The sequence below is a fragment of the Pseudopodoces humilis genome, chromosome 19, assembly GCF_049639895.1.
Source record: "Pseudopodoces humilis isolate 2021_Gansu_Grassland_sample_001 chromosome 19, ASM4963989v1, whole genome shotgun sequence".
NCBI classification, from domain to species: Eukaryota; Metazoa; Chordata; class Aves; order Passeriformes; family Paridae; genus Pseudopodoces; species Pseudopodoces humilis.
In genome coordinates this window covers 6,274,509-6,296,148 of record NC_142218.1, presented here as the reverse complement: position 1 = coordinate 6,296,148, position 21,640 = coordinate 6,274,509, and the positions used below count along the sequence as shown (strand labels likewise).

General features: G+C 50.1%; 1 protein-coding gene across 2 annotated transcripts in view; it reads left to right on the top strand.

The window, feature by feature from the left end:
• Window positions 1-20,674, top strand: part of HNF4A (hepatocyte nuclear factor 4 alpha) — a 35,709-nt gene extending 15,035 nt beyond the window's left edge. Inside the window, exons 1-10 of one of the 2 annotated variants that reach the window (XM_005524680.3) lie at window positions 2,136-2,352; window positions 5,836-6,010; window positions 7,799-7,893; window positions 9,971-10,077; window positions 12,541-12,696; window positions 15,568-15,655; window positions 16,169-16,324; window positions 16,599-16,835; window positions 17,482-17,604; window positions 18,251-20,674. In XM_005524680.3, coding sequence (XP_005524737.1) covers window positions 2,238-2,352; window positions 5,836-6,010; window positions 7,799-7,893; window positions 9,971-10,077; window positions 12,541-12,696; window positions 15,568-15,655; window positions 16,169-16,324; window positions 16,599-16,835; window positions 17,482-17,604; window positions 18,251-18,393 — 1,395 coding nt within the window. In that variant the 5' untranslated portion in view covers window positions 2,136-2,237 and the 3' untranslated portion in view covers window positions 18,394-20,674. Of the gene's footprint in view, window positions 1-2,135; window positions 2,353-5,835; window positions 6,011-7,798; window positions 7,894-9,970; window positions 10,078-12,540; window positions 12,697-15,567; window positions 15,656-16,168; window positions 16,325-16,598; window positions 16,836-17,481; window positions 17,605-18,250 lie in introns of those variants that run through there. The other variant, XM_088064654.1, reaches the window with a different exon arrangement.
• The last annotated feature ends 966 nt before the right edge of the window (window positions 20,675-21,640 follow it).

Sequence of the window (21,640 nt, the reverse complement as noted above, 5' to 3'; positions counted from 1 at the left end):
CAACGCGTTTCCAGCGGAGCCCATCTCCAGGGCAAAGTGCGTGGTGTCCTTGGCTGGTCTGGCCCTCGACCTCCACACCAACATGAGGGATTTGGGAGGGGGCACTGGTGACCCACAGAGGACACTGGCAGTGAGAACACAACAGTCAACACAACCCTGGGTGGAAAACACCATGTCCCATTGACAGCCCCAGCCTTGTGAGCCACCTAATGCTCTCCAAACTTCCCCGCTCCTTATCTGCCGCTCTCCCGCACACGCTGCCTCTCCGATTTCTATTCCTGGCCCTTTTAATCCTTCCTGCCTGGGAAGTAAATGGCCTTTGCAGCCTCCTTGCTCAGCAGGCTATTGAAGAAAAAGATTTGTTTTGCTGAGCAGAGCAGAACAGGCCCTGCTTTTACGATATTTTACTAGACGCTGGGGCAAATCCTGCACATATTTGACCTGGTGTCTGTAGCATTTATCTAATCAAAGGGATCACCATGGCCTGGCCAGGATTGGGATGGAGGTCTGTGGGACGAGGCTATCAAGGGGTCTATGCTGTACTCTTGCATCTCCATCCCAGTCTGCACATCATAAAACCAGTTTTTGGCAAGGACTGTATCTGCCTAAAGGAAGAGCCACCAGCACATGAATGCCTGTCCCTCAGGAGCACTGACTGAAACTGTTTCCCCTGCAGCAAAGGATCATTTCTCACCTCCCAAGTATGGGAAAGCAGAAGGTTCTCCCCTGTGCTCAGATTCACTCCGGCAGACCTGTAGCCTCAGGATAGAAAGCTGCTCAGAAGTGTTATGTAGGTCCTAGTTTTGTGGGAGCAGACAGCTGCTTGAACAATTCCATGTGCTCCTAAAATGTGAACAGAAAATCACGACCAGCCTAACTTCCCAAAGGCATCTACTGGTGTGGAGCCAGAGACTGGATTTGTGTCGTGGCAGTGATGGCACCGTGGCCAGGGCAGCTTGTGGTGCCAGTGGGGTTGGGGCTGCATTGGGGTGCCTGGGAAGAGCAAACACAAGGCTCTGGGAGCCCAGATCGGCAGCGTGTGGACTCAGTCGCTGCTGGTTGCGAAACCACGGGGCTGTTTTCACTGCAGAGCGACCTGATACCAAATCATTAATTCCTGGTTCTCTTGCGCCATGCAGCCGGTGCCATTCAGAGATGGGTTAAATTCCCACTCAATGATCTCGCAATTGCACTGAAAAGTCTCAGTTCTGGCTGAAGTGGAGGAGCGATGTGCCATGGGGCAGCTGGGGAGGAGAGCTCAGGCAGCTCTGGCCCCTCTGCCCAGCACCAGTGGGGTCAGACCCGAGGTCTGGGTGAGGCACAGAACCGCTGTTGGTGCTGGCAGCAGACAGTGCACCCGCAGAAGGAAAACTCCTGCTGCTCCCTTGTAACATGTCTCATGAAACTTTTATGCCATATCAGCCAAAACCCAAGGCTGGGGGGTGTCTGGCACAGGGTGATTTCAGCTGTGGGACAAGAGCCACCCTGGTGATTCCCAGGGTGTCTGTGCCACCCCCCAGCCCTGCTCGCTGTTTGGCCATGGCTGCAGGATGGGATCTGTTTATAGAGCATCCAGCCCCCTGTAAATCTTGGTTTATAGGGAAGTAAAAGGAGTCACACGTTTTACTTTATATAGCAACATGTACATTTCCAGGCAGGAGCTGACCTTCTCTGACCGTGAGGGAGAGAAAAGAAGGACTGGAAAGGATGGAGGGAGCAAGAAAAGGGAAAAACAGGGGTGTAGTCAACCAGTGGTGAGGAGAGGAAGGCAATGACAGAAGTGGAGAAGAGCCTTATTCTCCTGCTAGGGCTTTTTCCAAGTTTTCCACCCCAGGGACAATTAAGAGCAGCACCAGCAGCTCAGCATCAAGGTCAATAGCCCTCGGCGAGTGCCTGCTCCTGTGGTGCTGCCTGGATCAGAAACGCCTTGAGATCCAATAATAAACAGTCAACAAGAATCACTGCTGCTCCACCAAAAAAAAAAAAAAAAAAAGAAAAAAAAAAAGAAACCAGCTTAGCAGTATTCGGCAATGGGTGAGATGATTAAAGATTAACCCCCTGCCTCCTGCCTCCACCCCTCTGGGAGTATAGGCCTTGAGGCTCAGCAAATCCTTTCAGAGAAATATCTGAATTAAAAGACAACAGGTAGGGGACGCAGTGAAGACAGAGGAAGGCAGGAGGGCCAATAGCCTGGGACAAGGGAATCGGTACAATCTGGCCCGTGTTTGCCGAGGATAATGCGCCTTTCCAAAGCCCTCATAGACATGGAGATGGCAGATTATAGCGCAGCGCTAGACCCGGCATACACCACCCTGGAGTTTGAGAACATGCAGGTGCTGGCTATGGGCAATGGTAAGTCCCCTCTGTCTTCTCCCCTCTGCTGGGTGGGATGAGCCGGGGGCTGCAGGAGGAGAAGTCCCTGGGGTGGCACCAAAAATGTTCCCGGAGAGGGAAGGGGTGTCAGATGGGGAGCTCCCAGGGGGATTTCTGCTTCCCCAGGGGAAAACAGAGCAGGGACACAGAGCTGTGTTTGGTACAGGGATGGTGTCCTGCAGCCCAGAGCCCTTGGGAGCAGGCACACGCCAGGAGCTGGGTGGAATGAGAGGTCCCCTCCAGACATTCATCCCAGGGAATGGGGCTGAACATGGTGGGGGTCTCATACCTCAGCCAAAAGTTTCTGTATGAAGTGCTGTTGGTGGTTCACCAGACACACAACTGACCCTGTGTCTCCAGAGCTGAGAGCCAGTCCCTGGAGCAGAAAGGCATTTAGCACCTGGTAGGGGTGAAAATCACCACCAGAAATTATTTAGGCACTGCTGCTGCAGCTGTTCTGAGGCCACAGCCCTTCCCCAGTGCAGCTCTGGGGTGTAGGGGTGGCATCCCCTTTTCTGGCTCAGCCCCCAGTAAGAGGGACAAGGGGGCCTTGAGAGGATAGACAAATGTTCCCATCCCTTCAGGAGGGTAGCATCACACCTAACCCTCCAGAATTCACAATGCTGGCCCATCCATCTGGGGACCAAAGAGTCTTGGTGATTAAATGCTCAGAGATAACAGGAGATTCCTCTCCCAGTCCCCCCTAAAGTCTCTCTAAATATGAGGTTAATGACTAAGCAAAGGCACAGAACGTGGCTCCCCGAGCCCTTTCCTCCCATGTGCTGTGCCACTGGGGCTGCTGGCCAGCTCTGTCCCAGGAGGGCTGTGCTGCCTGTGTGGACTCTTCCATCACGGCCTGTGTGGGTCTTCCCAGGGTCGTGGCTCTGCTCTGTCAGGGATGTAACACTGTGGTGCCAGAGTGGCTCTGCTGTGCAGTAACCTCCTCCACTCTGGGTCCCAGCCCCTTCTCCACTCCTGGGGGCTGGTCCTACCCATTTAGGTGCCACAAGTCACCCCCTTTGGCTCTACTGATATCCATCTGGGCACTCTGGGACAAGCTCAGGCCTTGCTCCGTCTCTGTGCCCCTCTTCCACCCAGCAAGCATCTGCACAAGGGGCTGTGATTTTCCCACCCTGGGCTCCATGGGGCAGAGGATAATTTCCTGTGACAAGATCCAGTGCGCTGTGACACTCCAGGGGTGGATGAGTCAGCTGGGGCAGGCAGCACCAACTCCTCTCCTCCTGGGCCCAGCTCCAGGGCTGTTCTGGCACTGCAGGAGCTGCCCTGGAGGACACACCTCCTACAGAACCTCCACCTGCAGAACCTCTGCCTCTTGTTCTGGCCAAGGACTGCATCAGAGCCCAGCCACTGCCCTGCACAGCTCTGCAGCTCCAGCCCCAGGGTGGCTGCTCAGCAGGGACCAAGTTTGCCTCTCACAGGCAAAATGCATCCTGTGCTTAGACAGGTTCTGGGACCTCTTGAGCAGCTTCTGTCCTAACACAGGGCTCAGCTGCAAGGTCTCAAAATCAGATTTTTTCTTTCCTCTATTTACCTTAATTCCAACCACTTGATTGCAGCAGCCAGAGCCCACATTTTTGGCACATATTTGGCAAAATAAACTTAATTGGAAAATTATCCATTAGGCAATAATTTCATTGTTGTTGACTATTAGACTGAGATGTTGCAATTTCTTCGATAAGAGTGCCAGTTTTTCCTGTTCTATGTCCATCTGATTACAGCGTGGTAGATTGCTAAAAAGGGATTTATCTGGGCTCTCACAGATATACAAGTAATGGGATTACAGGCAGATCAGCTCTTCCTCTCACATCTAAGTCCTGTGTTTAGCTGAAACTGGGAATTTGACTTTCCTTCTGGAGTGACACAGCTGAGCCCTCAGGATATATATGGAGGAAGGATGTTTTCAGAAGCAAGCTGCTGACAGGGACAAGAGACAGCCAGGACAGCCTTGGGAAGGCTCAGGGCTTTGGGAGTGGAGACAGGAGCTTTGCTCTGGTATTGCTGTAGCTGCGTGACAGGGTGTGCCAGGCAGGGACACAGAGAGGCAGCAAACTGACTCAGAAAGAAATACAGGAGGGACACGAGGAATTGGAAGGACAGAAAGCAGGCAGGGAAATGAAAGATGCAGCCAGAGGTAGGGAAGGCTCAAAACCCCCTGTACTTGCTCACTGCTGCTTCTGTGCCAATTGCTCCTGCTGAGGGGTGGGATGAGCAGGATGTGCAGCACCTGCTGAAATACCCCTTTCTCTGCAAAACAGAAGCTAAAAATGCAGCCCTGCCCCAGCCAGACTTGCCCTGGTCCCCCCAGCACCCACAGTTGGGCTAGCATGGGATCCCAGCTGGGAGCAGCCCTTCTGCTGGGTGCCAGGTGGGAGCAGCTGTGGCCCTTCCAGGGTGAGCCTTAACTGAGTCCCTGCTAAACCCCAGAAATCAGGGGCCAATATGCTCAGGCATTAAAAATCCCAGCAGGTTTCTGTGGCTTTGTAGATCCTGGGTATGATTTGTGACTGGTATTTCCACTGAGGGAGGGGGATGTGCCTTTGCTGACACAGAAAAATGTACATGGGAGGGGTCAATTAGATCAACTGAATTAAGAGCTGATCCCTTCAGCCTTGAGGGTTGTTTGGCTTTCTGGAGGGGTTTTCAGCCTTTCAGATGTCTTTTCCTCCAGAGGCTGCTGCAATTCCCTATCCTCCAAAAAAAAAGCCCTGCAAGTCCCATTCCCCCTTGGTCTGTAGAGACTGCAAGACAAATCAATGTTCACTGTGATCCTACCAGACTCTGGAAGATACCCAGCCTACAGCCTCCTCCATGCCAGAGTGCCACCTTTTTTCTTTAATCCATCCTTCCTTGCATGGGTAGCCTTTGCTCACATGAGTTTTCCAGCTGAAGTCATTTGAGTTTGTTATTTACCTAAAGTCTTGTTTTCCCAAAGAAGGGTTGTGCAGGCTGGAGCTCCATGCCTGCAGAAGGGAACTGTTCACCTCATCTGCTCAGGGCTTGTCTTGGGCTCTTTCAGTGCTATAACACAAACACCTCCCTAATAAATCAGCTGTTCACCCTGAGCTGTAATACCTCAGCTTTAACTCTGCATCAGCTTTTTCTCTGGCCACACTACTGCAGCCCAAAGCGTCCGCAAATCCCCAAGGAAATTTGGCTCTGCTCTGTCACTCCTGCAAATGGGCTTCCACTTTATCTGAAGGCATTGCTGCAGCCAGGCCTTTGGGAAGAGGGCTCTCACCGTGGAATACAGGAAGTTTTAGTGCACCCAAAATGCACTTACTTAAGCACAGAGAGCTTACACACACCTCTCTGCCTGGCCCCTGCCACACAGCCAGGCTGCAGCTGCCTGGTTTCCCCAAGAGTCTCTGGCTGGTAGCTGAGTTAGCAAATGTTGGCTGGCTGTCTCACTGTCTTCTTCTTGCTGTGTCCTTCCCCTTGCAGACACGTCTCCGTCAGAAGCAGCCAGCCTCAACACTTCCAGCAGCATTGGGGTGAGCACGCTGTGTGCCATCTGCGGGGACCGCGCCACGGGGAAGCACTACGGGGCTTCCAGCTGCGATGGCTGCAAAGGCTTCTTCAGGAGGAGCGTCCGGAAGAACCACATGTACTCCTGCAGGTGAGGACAGAGGGCACAGAGCCCCATGGCTCAGACAGAACAGCCCCTCACGGCTCGATGGCAAAGCCCTCAAGGTGCAGCAGCAAGGCCCTTCATCTTCCGCAGCTTCTCTGCATCCTCCTCCATGTTCCCTGACCTAAACCCTCAGCAGGGAGGGCTCAGTGAGTGCCCTGACTCTGGGACTGCCCTCCACTGATCGCTGGGTAAAGACCCTGAGAGGTGTTGCCCCACATTTTAGGGGCCAAGCACATGTTCTTGCAAATGGCTATGGCCAACCATACCCAGCAAGCAGCAAGAAGCCAGGGGAGAAGCCCCATTTCAGGGACTTAGCACCTCACCACTCAGTGCCCTGTGTGCAGCACAAACCTTGCTCACTCCCTGGGGGCAATCCTTCTCCATCACGAGATGGATGTGTGCCTTTCATCCAGCCACAGTGCCTGCCACATGGTGCAAGAACACCCGAGGAGCCCCATGAGGGGCAGCACAAGGTGCACTTTTCTGAGGACGAGGCACTCCTGCTGCTCCTGAAACTCATGCTCTGCACCTCGTGTCATTGGTGGCAGCCACGGCTCTCCTGTGCCATCAGCAGTTGTCACCTGTGTGCTGCTGGCTTGGAGAGAGTCACAGAGGAAACTGAAGAATCCTCAGTTTGCAGTGTCTAAAATCCCTTGGGCTTTTTGAGTCAGTTACTCCTGATGGCTTGACAGGCACTTGGAGAGCATAAAGAGTAACATGACTCTAAAACCTAAGTGACAGAGGGAAGGCCCAGGTTTATGAGTGCCTGTGAAGCACATCATCATTTGCACCCCAAGGTTGTTACCTGACCCCCCCTCCCAGTTCCATCAGAAAAGCCAGGGTGCCCAGTTCTTTGGAAGCTCAGGCTTTTATATGTACTACAGGAATATTTTAAAAGCTGCTTTTGGGTATCCATTTAGGCAAATCATAGCTTGGGGGTTTTAAAAAGCACAGTAGAAGGAAGTCTTTTCAAAAGCTACAGAATTCTGCGTGGCTGGGAGCCCTTCTCCAGCTCTGTACTCCTTTATCTTTACTCTGCAAGCTGGATCAATCTGCTGTAAATTAGAGCAAATTTGCAAGTAAAATTCATGCTGCAAGTGGCCACCAGGCTCATGAGTCACACACATGGGAGATCAGTGTTTTCCCCCCCATGTGCAGAGGATTTGGTGACACAAGCCTGGAGGGAAGGAGCTGAAGTGCAAGTGGCAGCAGAGCAGTTTGCACACCAGCAATGCTGCCCAGAGGTCAGAAACAACCTCTGAGAATCCCAGACACAGCCCTGGAGAGATGCAGGGATTTAAACTGACTTCTTAACCTCACAAACCTTACTACAACCTTCCACCTCTTTTTAAAACTCAGAATAAAGACATTCTTCCTTCCATTCTACTGGGATCTACAGTAGCAGCTTCCAAGTTGGTTCTGACTCTCCTGGATCACACTTTTAACTTCTCTAGGGTTTGTTAGTCCACTACAGATATCCTATCCCTAATGGTTACTGAGTAAGACCAGGAGCCTGAGCTCCTGCCTGTGACTCAATTCTAGGCTGTCCTTATTGAACATCCAGGGGTAGAGGGGAGAGCTGAGATGTTTGGTGCAAAAAAGAAACCACAGGCTAAAGCTAGAGTGGAAAAATCCCAGAGTGGGGCTCCTTTCTCAGGGTGAGCCTCTGGGAACCTGCTCTGAGCACATCTTGGAGCTTGGGGCTCTGTCTTGCCCTGCCTTCAGGCTCAATCTTGCTGCTCCTTACATCTCTCTTTCTCTCTTTCTTCCCAGGTTTAACAGGCAGTGTGTGGTAGACAAAGACAAAAGAAACCAGTGCCGGTACTGCAGGCTTAAGAAGTGCTTCCGAGCAGGAATGAAGAAGGAAGGTGGGTGACTGTGGCTTTCCCCCAGCAGCAGCCCCTCACGTTGGCTGTGTACATTTGAGGAAGCCCAAGGCTGGTCCCTGCCAGGTGCACACTCACCCAGCCACCTTGCCCTGTCTCCTCCACACATCCTGACCCCACCACAGGGGGATTTAGGGACACTCCATGCCTGTGTCTCAGAAGTGCCCGTGCTTGTGCACACAAATCACACCAGGCTCTTCAGTTCACTCGTGCTCACACTGACACACACAGAACCTGGGCTCCCCCACAGCCAGTCCATTGGAGGGGTCTGGGAATGCTTCTCCACATCACTGAGCAGCAGAAACTTCAAAGAAGGCCTGGAAATTTGCAAACACTTCAGTAAAACTGCTCAAAGTGCTGTTGCCCCAGAGTCATCACAAAGCTCACAGCTGGATGGGTGAGTCCAGCCAAAGTCACACTGACATTTTGCACCTTTTTTTCCTGATAGATATATCGGTTCTTGCTGACCCACTGCAGAGAGGCAGTGAGTTTAGTTTAGTTTCAGCCACAGCAGAAAGGATCCAGAGTAAAGTGGAGCAATTTTGCTATTTAACTGTATGAAAAGAGTAGAGATATCCCTGCACGGCCCATATTCACCCCCTCAGCTTCCCTAGCTCCCTGTCTCTGCAGCCCTTCCAGGTCCCCACAGCAGGATTCTCCCCCTGTTTAGCCCCATTTCAGGAAAACCTGGTGGCCTTGATGGTGGTCCCGTTAGTGGAGGGACAAAGTGCCAGGAGCAGAGGCATCCCCCAGAGCTCACCCCGCTCCTGTCTGCAGAGGGACAACTGGGAGGCATTTGGCCCTGTTATTTCATGCAGGGAAATTAAACCCCATGCTCCTCCCAGTTCACACCTCCTCAAGGAGAAACTTTGGAGTAAAAGGGTCCTTGAAGACAACAAGGAAGTACCACTGGTACGTTGGTGGCTGCAGGAAGACCTCTGAGCAGGAACATTTATTCCCTATAAAAGGGGATGAGATACCACAAGCAACTTTTCTTGACTTTTCCTGAAGAATATAGGAATCCTCCTCTCCATGCAGCTCATCCCCTGCCCAGAGTTGTGCTGTTGTCTGTTAATATTCAATAGAAGTTACATTAGGTGCATGACCAGCTAATACTGAGCAAACATTTGGAAAACATCATGGCATGACTGAACTCGGGGGCCTGCTACTGATAACAAGCAGCATAACCTTGAGAGCTCTTATTTACAGCCGCTGACTGCAGGGCTTTTCTCCTGGCCCAGCCTCATTATTGCTTTTTATCAGGCAGATTTATACATCGAGAACGTATCAATCCAGAGCCACCAGCCTAAGGCAGGGACTGTGCTGCTCCCCCTGCCACGGATCAATAGCTTATTTGAGCAGATGGCTTTGAGTGGTGTGCCCAGGGTGAGTTATGGCCAGCCCAGGCCTCGTGACAGACAGAGCAGGCAAATCCTCCCCTTCAAAGCCCTCAAGGCTCTCAAGACTAGACCAAACAGGGAGGCACACTGGGGTCAAACCTGTCCTGGGATGCTTTTGCAGTAAGGTGAAAGAGAACTCTTTTGCTCTGGATGGACAAACAGAAGCAGTTCAGCACTTCCTTCCATACTGTAGTTGAAACAGAAGTTTTCCAGTTACACCTGCCCAGTGCAACAGCTTTCTGAATGGAGCTCACAGGAGTCATGTGGGCAAGGAAACCTTGCAGATACTCCTCCATTTCACACATCAGCTTTGGGCTGAGTACTTGAGCGTGGCCACCGCTTCAAACCCCGTATCATGAAATCAAAACGCTCAGATCCTTTGCCAGGAAATTTTCCCCATTGAACTCTACAGGTGTTTGGGTTCTGAATCAACCCCATCCCTGGAAAGTCTAATAAAGCAAATAAGAAATCAGATCCACCAGATGTAGCCGGCTCTCGCTGGCATCCCATCACAAACCAGACACAGCTGCACCTCCGCCCTGCCTGGCAGGGAAGCTGAGAAACTGCAGCTAAGGAAGGGGAACGCCAAAAGTCTGTGCTAGTTTTTAGTGTGCATTGCCATGAACGACCTGCAGCTCAGCCAAAATCCTCTCTTGCAGCTGTACAAAATGAACGGGACCGAATCAGCACCCGAAGATCAAGTTACGAGGACAGCAGCTTGCCCTCCATCAATGCCCTCCTGCACGCAGAAGCCCTGGCACAGCAGGTACTTCTTCTTTCTTCTTAGCAAATGCAAAAGCATCAGGCACTACCTGGCCTGTAGAGACAGCTGAGTGTTTAATAGCTCAGTCTTCAAATTATCACCTCTTTTCTAAGTGCTTTTTCTGCCAGCTCAACACTGATTTTTCAAAAATAAATTGTTATCTGAAGCCATCCCTTTAAATTTCCTTAGTCCAGAACTCTGTTGTAACAATATGCAATGATTTCTTCTGCTTTAGGAAGGCTGGAGAGCCTGATGGAAGAAAACAGGATAGAATCATTGCAATCCAAAGTGCTGTGGCTGCCTGAGCCCACGAGGGGCTGGCCTTGCATGAGCAGCCTCCCTTCCCCATGAGCTGTCAGGAACTCTGGATTCCTGCACAGTTTCATGAGGAATCAGTTTCCTGCTTGTTTTATGCAGATACCTTTTCCAGTGCTTGCTTGAAATTCCCTGTTTCCACTTGCATGCTGCCATGATTTGTTTCCTAGAGCGTTCACATTGAAAAGATAACTCTGATTTAAGAGACTGGGTACTGTAAAGGTGTAGACAGCTCTGGGAGGATACAGGACAGGATGGGCACACACAGCCTGCAGGGAGGGTTTTTCTGGGAGAACAAGTGATGAGGATGGAGCTGTGCTGGAGGCAAGAGCTGCCCCTCTTCATGGGAGCTGGGGAGAACAGCACCCTGTGTCCTGGGCAAGAGCAAGGGGCTGAGTTGGCATCCACGCTGTTTCAAGGGTCACTGTACCCCAAAGGCTGCCCTGGGAGATGCTCCAGAACAGGACATGCTGTGCTCTGGGCTTCACATTAGGCTCAGGCTGTAAGGTCCACTTCCCCAAGGAGGGGATATGCCAGAAGGGCCAAGAGCCAATCTCGTACACAAAAAGGATATCCAGTCTCATCCCACGTCTCACCTTGTCCTATGCAGGCCTGAATATATTTATATACCCTATAAAAATAAGCTTGGTGCTGCTCCCAGAGGTGTGAGATGATGGGGTCTCAAGTTACCAAATCTACAAGGGAAGGACATTTCCAGGGCTCAGAGTCCTGCAGGGCCATCACATGTAAGCAGGGTCTGCTGATAAAAACTACAGCCATGGACAAATCCAGGGGAGCTCCTGCTCTCCCACAGAGCACAGAGAGACTCATTAAACAAGGCAGGCTCCAGCACAGTAATTGGTAACTTTTATGTGCCTGGCTAATTAGAACAAGATACTGCTGAGGAGCTGCTTTCTCCAAGATCTAGGGTCACTCACTCAGAGGTCTTTATTTATTTGCTAAGCCTTCCGGGCCCTCTGATTAGGGTAATACATGGTGAGATTTTTACAATCTTATTTATTCAATAATAGCTGGTGAGCTGGAAAGCCTCCAGGTAATGCAACCTGGAAAGAAAAAAAAAAAAAATAAGTGGTATTTGAATTTTATTTCTTTGGGGAGGCTGGCAGGGTCCAAGCTGAAAATGCTGGCAGGAATAGGACAGGAAGAGCTGATGTTGTACAAGAGCACAGAGGGCAGGCAGAGGGCAGTGATGGGGTTGAGTTAATTGCTTACAGAAGCATGAGGATGAAGTTGTGACTAAGGGCAAATTTTCAGGTGACCTGGGTGAGCAGCTATGCATGAGAACCAGGCAGGAGGTTGGGTGCCTGGTTTGGGGGAGATGTTCTGCCCAGCTCTGGGAGACAGTACTTGCCGAGTTGTCAGGTTTGTCCTTTGCAAATGAAATGGCAATCACAAAAAATTCACCATGTAATAAATGTGACCTGAGTTGTGGGCATGTTTGCACTTGCCCAGTTTTGCCAAAAGGACCTAAAAGCCAGTGGGACGTGGGAGGCTTTCTCTTTAAATTCTGCCTTTAGCTATTCGAAGCACGTGATGTCAAACATTAGTGACCAGGTGCAATGTCAGAGCTGCCAAACTGTGCCCTGGTGTGCTCATGATGACTCAGGAGAGGAGCAGAGCCTGCTGGCCTCCTGTGGAAAGCAGACACAGCAGCTCTGGCCAAGCACTGCCTCTGGAGCAGGGTGGGAGAGGGAACAGTTCCCTGCACTTCGGTGGGACCAAGCAGCTTGTGCAGCAGTGCTGGGTGGACGTGTCTTTTCTACTGGTGAGGCTGACGGCCACACAAGCCCCTCTGTTCCCTCCTGGATCTTGACTGAGCACATTTGTTCAGTGGGAGGAAGATCCTGGCTTTAGGAATGTTTCTTCTGCACCTTCCAGTCTATTCAAAGCATTACAGTTTATCAAGATGATCCACAGCCTCTGCTCTGCAGCCATTCATGTCCACAGATCCCCAAGCTGATCTTAGGTCCAGTGAGTCTTGTTGGGTCACCTGCTTTGGGAGCAGGCTGTGTGCAATAGGAAAATGTAACTGTAATTTCTGGAGTGTGCACCAACACAGCCCATGGGCTGGGGATTTTCCTGTCTGGGGTTCCTCTGTGGCACTGAAAGCTGAAGGATCTCTCCTTCCAGATATCATCCCCGCTTCCTGTGCTCAACGGAGACATCCGAGGGAAGAAGATTGCCAATATTTCTGACGTGTGTGAGTCCATGAAGCAGCAGCTGCTGGTGTTGGTGGAGTGGGCCAAGTACATCCCCCCGTTCTGTGAGCTGCCCCTGGATGACCAGGCAAGTCCCCCCATCCACCCCACCTCGCTCTGCTCTGCTAAAGGCAGCGGGGAGCCAAAGCCAGCTGAGACCTTCAAAGAAAATGCTCATTGTGCACTCTGTTATCCTGACTGCTGCAGCTGATTGGGAACAGCATCCATACAATGCCAGCACAGGCCAGGCATCCATACAATGCCAGCAGTGGCCACTTGCATGTGCTGCTAATCAGCCGATGAGCACAGCCAGATAACGCTGAGCTCGAACTGGGTCCTTATCAGAGCAGCATTTTGGGGTCAGCCAGTCATTTATTAATTATGGTTTGTGCAGCACTTTGAAAACCTGAAGTGCTATACAAATGTTTGGGGTAATCAGAATTAGCAGCAGAGATTTCTGGCCTAAGGTCTGCCCAAAACCTAAAATCTGCCTGTCCCTTGCTGCTTCCTGCCTAGGGGTATGTTTGTATCCATGCTCTCAGCGTGAAATTTTGAAGCTGAGCACTAGTTTGCTCCCAAAGCAGTAGAAAATGTTTTTTTCAGGATTAAAAAGCAATAATATATTTGCATTTAGCAGAAATTACTGAAATGACATTTGCAGGTTGCCTAATGCAGATAAGCACAGTGGGTTTGGTGTCCTCTAGAGCTGTACTGCAGGATCTCAGGCAGCCTCAAAGAGGTACAAGGAGAGGCCTCCTGTGGAAGTCTGAATTTCAGAGGTCTGCAGCAGGTGTTGAAGGACATGATGTGTGTCCAGTCCTGAGCAGCACATGTGGCTGGGACAGCACTTCTGGCAGGGCCAGCACAGGTCCTGTCACAGGTAGGAAGGTATTTCCAGTCTGTCCAGTCACAAAACCAGCATGTGCTCTCTTCAGCTAGGACCAGCCTCCAGCCCTATTGACCTAAAGGTGATTTTTATGTAATGAAGAAAAAGGATATCCAGTTGAGAGTATCCAGCTGATCAAAACCTCCTAAATCCTAAATCTGAGCTCTTTAGTAACCACCCAGCAGCTCCTAGAGCTCTGGGGAACTCAGTGCTCTTAAAATGGGAGCATATTTCCTTCTTTTCTATTGTCTGCAAGTACTATATTGTTTAAAATTATAAGAAATCTGTTAAATTGCTGAGGAAAATACAATTCATAATTTATGGAAACCAAAATGGACTCCAATGGCAAAAGCCATTTACACAGCAAATAGGCTGCAGCCCAGCACAGACCTGGGGCAGCTCTGCACAACCCATCACATCCTTGTGCCATTTGGAACAGAGGCCCTAAACCTGGCCAATAACTCTGCAAACTACAGCAGCTTCCACATGAGTTCATTTTACACGAGTTGTGGGGCTGCAAAGTTCCTCAAAGGAGAAAACAAAACCTAAAGATGGCACAGTTTGAACCCTGCCTTCCCATAAGGGAGAGGCTGCTCCACAGGCATGAAATAATCTCCTTTTGTAGAAAAGATCATACACAACCCCTCATTCTCCTTCTTCACCAAAATGTCAAAACTACCATTTTATCTCGAAATCCAAGTTCTGCTTTGTTGTGTTACAACTGCATATTTATCCTAGTTCACAATGGAACGATGGATCTCAGGTTCATCACTGCAAGAACAAATATCAAATGACATGGTTTGGTCTTCTTGAAGATTTAATTCACTTTAACCCTGCTCAAACAATAAAATTTTATGGACATAAAAAAGGGGGTTACAAACTGAACCTTCTTGAATTTGCAATAGGCAGGAAATTTCTAGGTGAGAGCTTCATTCCCCCCCTGGGACTGGCAGTTTTTTCCTTGTCAAAGTTTTTTCAGGTAGGAAAGCTCAGTTTTGTTAATTCCTGGTAAAAAATTTTGGTAATTCAGGTAATTCCAAGCAGCTCAGCTAACATATCCACCCATGTTTGGACAGCAATAGAGAGAGGCTAGATTTTGGCATCTAGATAAAGATTCCCCAGTGTCATGTGTGTTCAGTCTTTTTGCAAGGATCTCTACTCTCTTTATTTTGCATAACCTATTTTACCATTTGGGGGAAAAAACCACAATCCTCTCCTAGACATCAGCATCTTTCCTAACCAGAGCTCTCTTCTATGGGTGATACATTCTCCTGGCATTTCTGGTAGGGTGAGACTTCTCCTGGCTTTGACAGATGCTGAGGATAACACACTGGAAAAGGGGACCATTCCCATCAGGACATACTTTTCAGCATTTCTCTATTAATGTTTAATGATTGTTTTCCCCAGCAGAAGCTCCTGGCTGGACATTAAGAAGCCTCTGTGTCAGGATGTCCAATTGTTAACTTCTCTTTCTGCCTAAATCTCTGAAATTTTAACTGAAGGAGGGCAAAAGATTCAGAACATTCTCAGGAGCCACTGGAGGGTGTAAAGTGAAACACTTCAATCATTAACATCAGGGGAGAAAAACATCCCTTTGGCTTCCCTGTCCCCAATTCCTGTGGCTGTGGAGGGCCAGCAGGACATGGGTCCCCAAGGCTGTGGTTTCAGTGGCAGATGGGCACAGCCCAGAGGGACAGCAGCTGTCCAACAGCAGATTGTACTTCACCCCACTTCCCAGGGTGGAGTGTGGCCCCTGGTTCTGCACTTGGTAGGAGTTGTGTGCAAACAGCCCACAGTGCTGGGAGATCCTGGGACAGCCTAACACGGTCTTGCTCATTACATGTGTCCTGAATGTGGGATATTTCAGGTGCTGTCTGCTGGTTCTCCTGGATTTATAACTGGTTTAGCATAGACTGTTTTTTGATCTCTTTCTCTGCCTGTAACTGAAGAGGGGCCCTCACTCCCCATCCCTGAGTGCAGTACAGGAATGCTGACCTTTCCCTCTTGCTTACATGAAATCACAGCTTTGTCTCAGTCTCTCCATCACTGAAATAACTTTCCCTGCCCTTGCAGGTAGCACTGCTACGTGCACACGCAGGGGAGCATCTGTTACTGGGAGCTGCCAAGAGGTCCATGGTGTTCAAGGATGTCTTGCTGCTAGGTAAAAATTGTCCTTCTGCTCTCAGCCCATCTGCTTCTGTGACACTTCTCTGCTGGGGTGAAGGAGAGGGTGGTCCAGTGTTTGTGGACATCCTTTTTGCAAGGGTGGTGGCTTGAGCTGTTCTGCATTTTAGCAAGCCCAGCAAAACCTTTGGGTGCAGCTAGGCCTGGCTGACATTGACATCAAGGCCACAATGTGTGAGGGCTGTGTGAACATTCATGGTGCACCCCCAGGTTTGTGTAAACCGGCTGTGATTGGATTGAGAAAAAAGCTCTCACTCCTTGGTCAGCTTTTCCTCACTTGAGTGGCTCCTCTGTAATGAGAAGCTGCTCTGGCAACACAAATCAAAATTTCTGGTGTTCTGAGACAGGGTTGGGGCTGAAGGAGGGACTTCTTAATTCCTCCACCCCCTTGATTATCTCAGCATTAGTTACCTGCATTTTGAACTCCTTGTCACCCTGGATAAGTGTTGAGCAATGACAGCGTGATGGTGTCTGTGCTGCTTGTCTGAAGGAAATGATCACATCATCCCGCGGAACTGCCCCGAGCTGGTGGAGGTGAATCGTGTGGCCATCCGCATCCTGGACGAGCTGGTCCTGCCCTTCCAGGAGCTGCAGATAGATGACAATGAATATGCCTGCTTGAAAGCCATCATCTTCTTTGACCCAGGTATGCCCCAGCTTGGCAAGGGTTCCCATCAGAGGGGCCTAGTCTGGACTATGTTGACTAACACCATGGTGGAAATGGTGCCTGGTCTCCTGTCTGGGCCAAACTGTTCTTAGAGAGGGAGGGGAGAAGTCAAAGAAGAGGAAGATTGTCCATCACAGCAGACAATGGGGAAGCAGAGGCAGCTCACCTCAGGCTGTGCCCAGACTTCATGCTGGCACTGGCAGGCAGCTCCCAGGGGAGCAGCCTGGAGAGTTTGCTGTGTGGGTTGTTGCAGATGCCAAGGGACTGAGTGACCCATCCAAGATCAAGCGGATGCGGTACCAGGTGCAGGTGAGCCTGGAGGATTACATCAACGACCGGCAGTACGACTCGCGGGGCCGCTTCGGGGAGCTGCTGCTGCTGCTGCCCGTGCTGCAGAGCATCACCTGGCAGATGATAGAGCAGATCCAGTTTGTCAAGCTCTTTGGCATGGCTAAGATTGACAACCTGCTGCAGGAGATGCTGCTGGGAGGTGAGTACTTGAGGGTCTGACAAGAGGCCTCTCAGTGTACCCTGATTATTGTCCCTGTGAGACCTTCCTTAGTCACTGCTCCCTGTCTAGAAAAGTTAGAGACAGCCAGCCTGCAGGTCAGCCCTTGACTCACACAAAATCATCTCCCCTGTCCTTGACAGGGGTAACCAAGGGTTCTCTACTTCTCCTCACCTAAAGAGATGCATTAGCTGTTCCTGTGTTTACAGAGGCATCCCCAGGCCCCTGCACATGCAGAAGCTTTGCTGTGCACCCCTGGACACCAATCCTCTTCTGCCAGAAGGGACTCATCAAAACAAAAAGGTCTGAAAGCTCAGGTTGAAAGAACATCCTAGATTTTCTAGTGGGAGAATCCAATGGGACAAAACAAAATGAAAAGTTCCCACTGTGCCATTCTTCACATGGAGGTGTGAATAAGGAATACAATTGTGTACAAGAGGACATGCAGGCAGCAGGTAGGGGTTAATTAATTCAAGGCATCCATGGAGAGAAAGGGAAGGGTGTGCTCCAGTCACTTGTGCACAAGCAGATTGTGCACAAAGCCTTGGAGCCTTGGGTGCAGTGGGTCTGCCCATCTGAAGTGTCTCCTTCTGCCATTGTGGCAATTAATGTCTTATGCATGTTCTAGGCTCATCAAGTGAAACGCCACATGCCCACCACCCCCTGCACCCTCATCTGATCCAGGAGAACCTGGGAACAAACGTCATTGTGGCCAACACAATGCCTCCTCAGATGCACAACGGGCAGATGTGTGAGTATATCCAGAGAGACAGAGAGCTCCTGGGAGAAACCAGGAGCTTTCCAGTGTGTCTGTGGAGGTAATTTCTATCTTGCAAGGAAATCTGCAAGCAAGACAAAGTCTCTGGTAATGAGTGTGTGAGAAATTCCTATGCAGAAAGGAGGGAAAGACAAACAGAGAGGTGGGTTAGATTAGATTAGGCCAGACTAAATGATTCAACAAGATACTCCTTGGCAGACTGTAACTTTTACATAGCCCTTAAGGGATGAACGATCCTATCCAGAGCTTAGTGAAATCAGTGGAAAGGCTCCCCTTCCCTTGAATGGTTCAGACACACCTCAGCTTATCCTCTGAAAAAACACAGGAGGACCTGGCCCACCACATGGGGCCACCACTGGGGACCTTGTGCTGAGGTGACCTTGGCTGACCAAAAATGTGGTTAGTACAGGTCCAAACATCAGCAGCTGCCCTTATTTGATGTTGGTTATTGTGGTTCTCCTGGGGCATCTAACCATGCCTGCATGTCTGGGCTGCCCTAGAGCAAACACACAAGCCCTTAAGAGGCTGTGCTGACATCTGAACCCTGCAGGACTGAGGACAGATCCCAGTGCTGTCAGGTTTGTGAGGCCCTCTTTTAATTTGGTTTCTTTCTCTTCAGCTACTCCAGAAACTCCACAGCCTTCTCCACCCGCAGGCTCAGGATCAGAGCAGTACAAGCTGCTGCCTGGAGCCATTGCAACCGTGGCAAAGCAGCCCACGTCCATCCCACAGCCTGCCATCACAAAACAGGAGGTCATCTAGCAACCCCCACAGCAGCCAGCCTCCTTAGGAACACCGTGTGGGACAGAAGAAGAGAGAAGTGGGAGAGAAGCCCGAACTGACTCTGCCACTGTGAAAACAGAAGCCATCCAGAGGTCCCTGGGCACAAACACACGGACTTGTTTGTTGGACCGACCACCACCAGCTGTCTTCCTGCAGCTCCGGACAGCACGTGCCATGGGCAGCCCTAGAGTTCCAGAACTAAGGCTGAAGCCAAAACCCTCAGTCCTTGTAAGGAGGGCCAGATTCCTGCCTCCCTCTGTGGGGAGGTGGCAGTGCCCGGCTGGGGACAGGCTGTTGCCCCACTGCCACCTCAGCACTGGTTCAGCACACAGCAGACCCTGTGAACAAGCAATTCCCTGTGCCGTGGGAGTGCAGGGTTTCCCTCCCATGGCTGTGCCAGCCCCCTGCCAGTCCCCAGTCCAGCCAGACTTGGTGGAGGTGGAAGCTCCCCCAGGAGCATCACAGCAGGTGAAGTGCATGGGGTTTGCCCAGGCAGCACTGCCAGAACTGCTCCTCAGCCTCGGCTAGTCCCCGGTCTTTGCGTGGTGTCACCCTCCAGCACTCTAAGCCCCCCAGCCAGATCTAACAAGTCTTTTCAGCTGATGCTGGGGCAAAGTCTGGCCCACCAAGATACCCCACTGTTTGTAACCCTCTGCCTCTTGAGGGGTGTTGGTGTTTCTGTGCCGTGCCTGCCCTCTCACCACAATGCTCGGAGAGGCAACCACTGCCAAGCCCTTCCCTTGCACCACCACTGCCTCCTGGGAATCTGAGGGACCATGGGACTCCAGAGATTTCAGCTAATGGGATGGGCTCACCCCTTTACAGGCTGGCAGCAACTGCCCAAAATATCACTGGCCCAACTACTCCTTCTCAGCAGTCAGAAGAAGACCACTGGATGCCTATTGGGAAGGAAGTGGGGGAAAGAGGTAGGAAGGGGAGAGACCTATGGGTTGAGAAGGTTGAGTGTCACAGATTGGACAAGGTCTTGGGCTTTCTAAGTGCTGGGAGCATTGGGACGCAGGATCTCAGTTCAGACCCAATTTTAATGCTAAGATATGCCACACAATCTACTTCTCCAGTGCAGTGCCACTCCTTCAGCCTCAGCTCCTTCAGTGGGTGGTTGATAACAGATTTATAGGTCTTTATAACATGATAAGAATTGATTATGGCTCCTTCAGACCTCTGAGTGTTCAAGAGCACCAACCTCAAAAATAGAATTTTCTTCAAGTCCTGCAGAGAAATGTGACAGAGGTCAAGCAATAACCCTGTCTCACCCAAACCCCTTGGGTCTGCCCACACTGCTCTGCTCCCTCGTGCCCCTGTCCCTCTGTGCCTGCCTGTGCCAAAACCTGTGGATGTGACCTTTGGTTTACAGCTGAAACCAGGAAAGGAGCTCTCCTGCACCCAGCAGTGCCAGCAGGGCTGAGCTCCCAGAGCCCTGCACCACTGCAGGCCTGAGTCATTGCTGGCCTCTTGGGAGGATGAGGATGGTGGCCCACAGCTGCCAGGAGGTCTCTGGTGGGGACAAATCTGAGCCGGCTCAGCCAGAGGAGCTGCAGCTCTGTCCCTTGATTTCCAATGCAAAAATGAAACACCTCGTGCTGGTGGTGTCAGAGGTATTGTAGGGTCTTAGTGCTGGTGGCATCGTACCAAGTAACTTATTGCAATGATGAATCCAATCATTTCCTGTAAATTATTTTGTAAATCACATTGATTATTTATAATTGGGAGATTAAATGCAAAAAAAACCCCAACCCTGTAATAACCAGGCTGTCTTTTCCAACTGCAGCAAACTTTTTTCTTGTATGTAGACATACTTTGTGGGGAATCCTTTTTGGTCCATTTGCACCAGGTATTCCTTGATATTGTACATTAATTTTTGCTGGTTTCTGCCTTCCAATGGAAACAGAAGAATATTTCTTCACAAGAATTTGTATTCATAAAAAAAAAAAAAAAAAAAAAAACAAAAGAAAAATAAATGCAAAAATATTTTCTAACTTTTCCCAGACAGATGGATTTCTTTCTTCTGGGAGGATTTATTTTAAATCAAGGAGCTAACCTCCCTGTTGGTCTGAGCACAAAGCATATGTGTATGGAGAAAAAAAGCCCAAACAAGTGTTTGATGCTGTTGCCAGCTGTCACTATTTCCTGGCAAGCCCAATGCTGGCTGGTATCTGTCCTGAAGCCACGTGTGCTGGAATCATAAGACTGAATGACAATCCAAATTTTCATTAAAAGAAAAACAAACATGAAGAATAAATATTTGCTTTCATGATTCCGGGGAGCTTAAAGGCTTGAAGTAACCACATTCGGAAAGCCAAGCAAATGAAACTAAAATATCTTATTCACATTTCAAACATGTTCATTTTTATGTCCCTCTTCTATTTCAAAGGTAATTTCTGAGCACTTTGGGGTGAGTGTTTGTCCTTTGTTTCAAACACAGCCACCATATTGCTGGCAGCAGGTGGAAGCCAGACTGAGCCTATAGGGCACAGTAAGATGATCAAGTGAAAATCAATTTATCACTGGCTGTAAAGAATACACTAGTAATTAGTGAAGGTTCTTAACGACCTGCTTTTCTGACCACAGAAGCCTGTGCTGTAGCCTGAGCTGTAGCCTGCCCAGGAAGAGAACAGGATAGAGGGGAGAGAGGTGTAGATGGCTGTAAAGATTAGGTCTCTGGGAAGGAACACCATCCAGCACTTTCAGCTCTGCTCTGCGGGAGTTTGCCCTCATGTTCCCCCATCTCCCACCTCTGATGAGAATTGAGGTGGGCAGTCTCATCCTAGGTACAAGGGATGAGAAGCAGCCTGATTTTCCATTCCATTAGCACATCCAGTGGTGTCCAAGTGACAGTCACACTGCCAGCAGGGCTGAGATGCAGGGATGAGATCTAGCCCATGTTTGAGGCATTTAGAGCCTGTCTCCACTCTAAGTTAAGGACTTGGGAGAACAGGACAGGTCTCAAATAACCTGCCCTCACTACCTGTGAGGATCCAGAGCCCCAGCATCACTGCTGAATGCCTGAACAAGGGAACCAAAGGCAGTCACAGGACATGTATTCCCAGCACACACAGGACTGAGTGGTTAAGTCCAGGCAAGAGAAAGAAAAGGAGTTAATTCATTTTTTTTATTGTGGAACAAAAAAACCCCAGGACTCATCTGCTGTGATTCATGGTTGGTTTTACCTGGGTATATGCCCTAAAAACTCCATATAAGTAATATC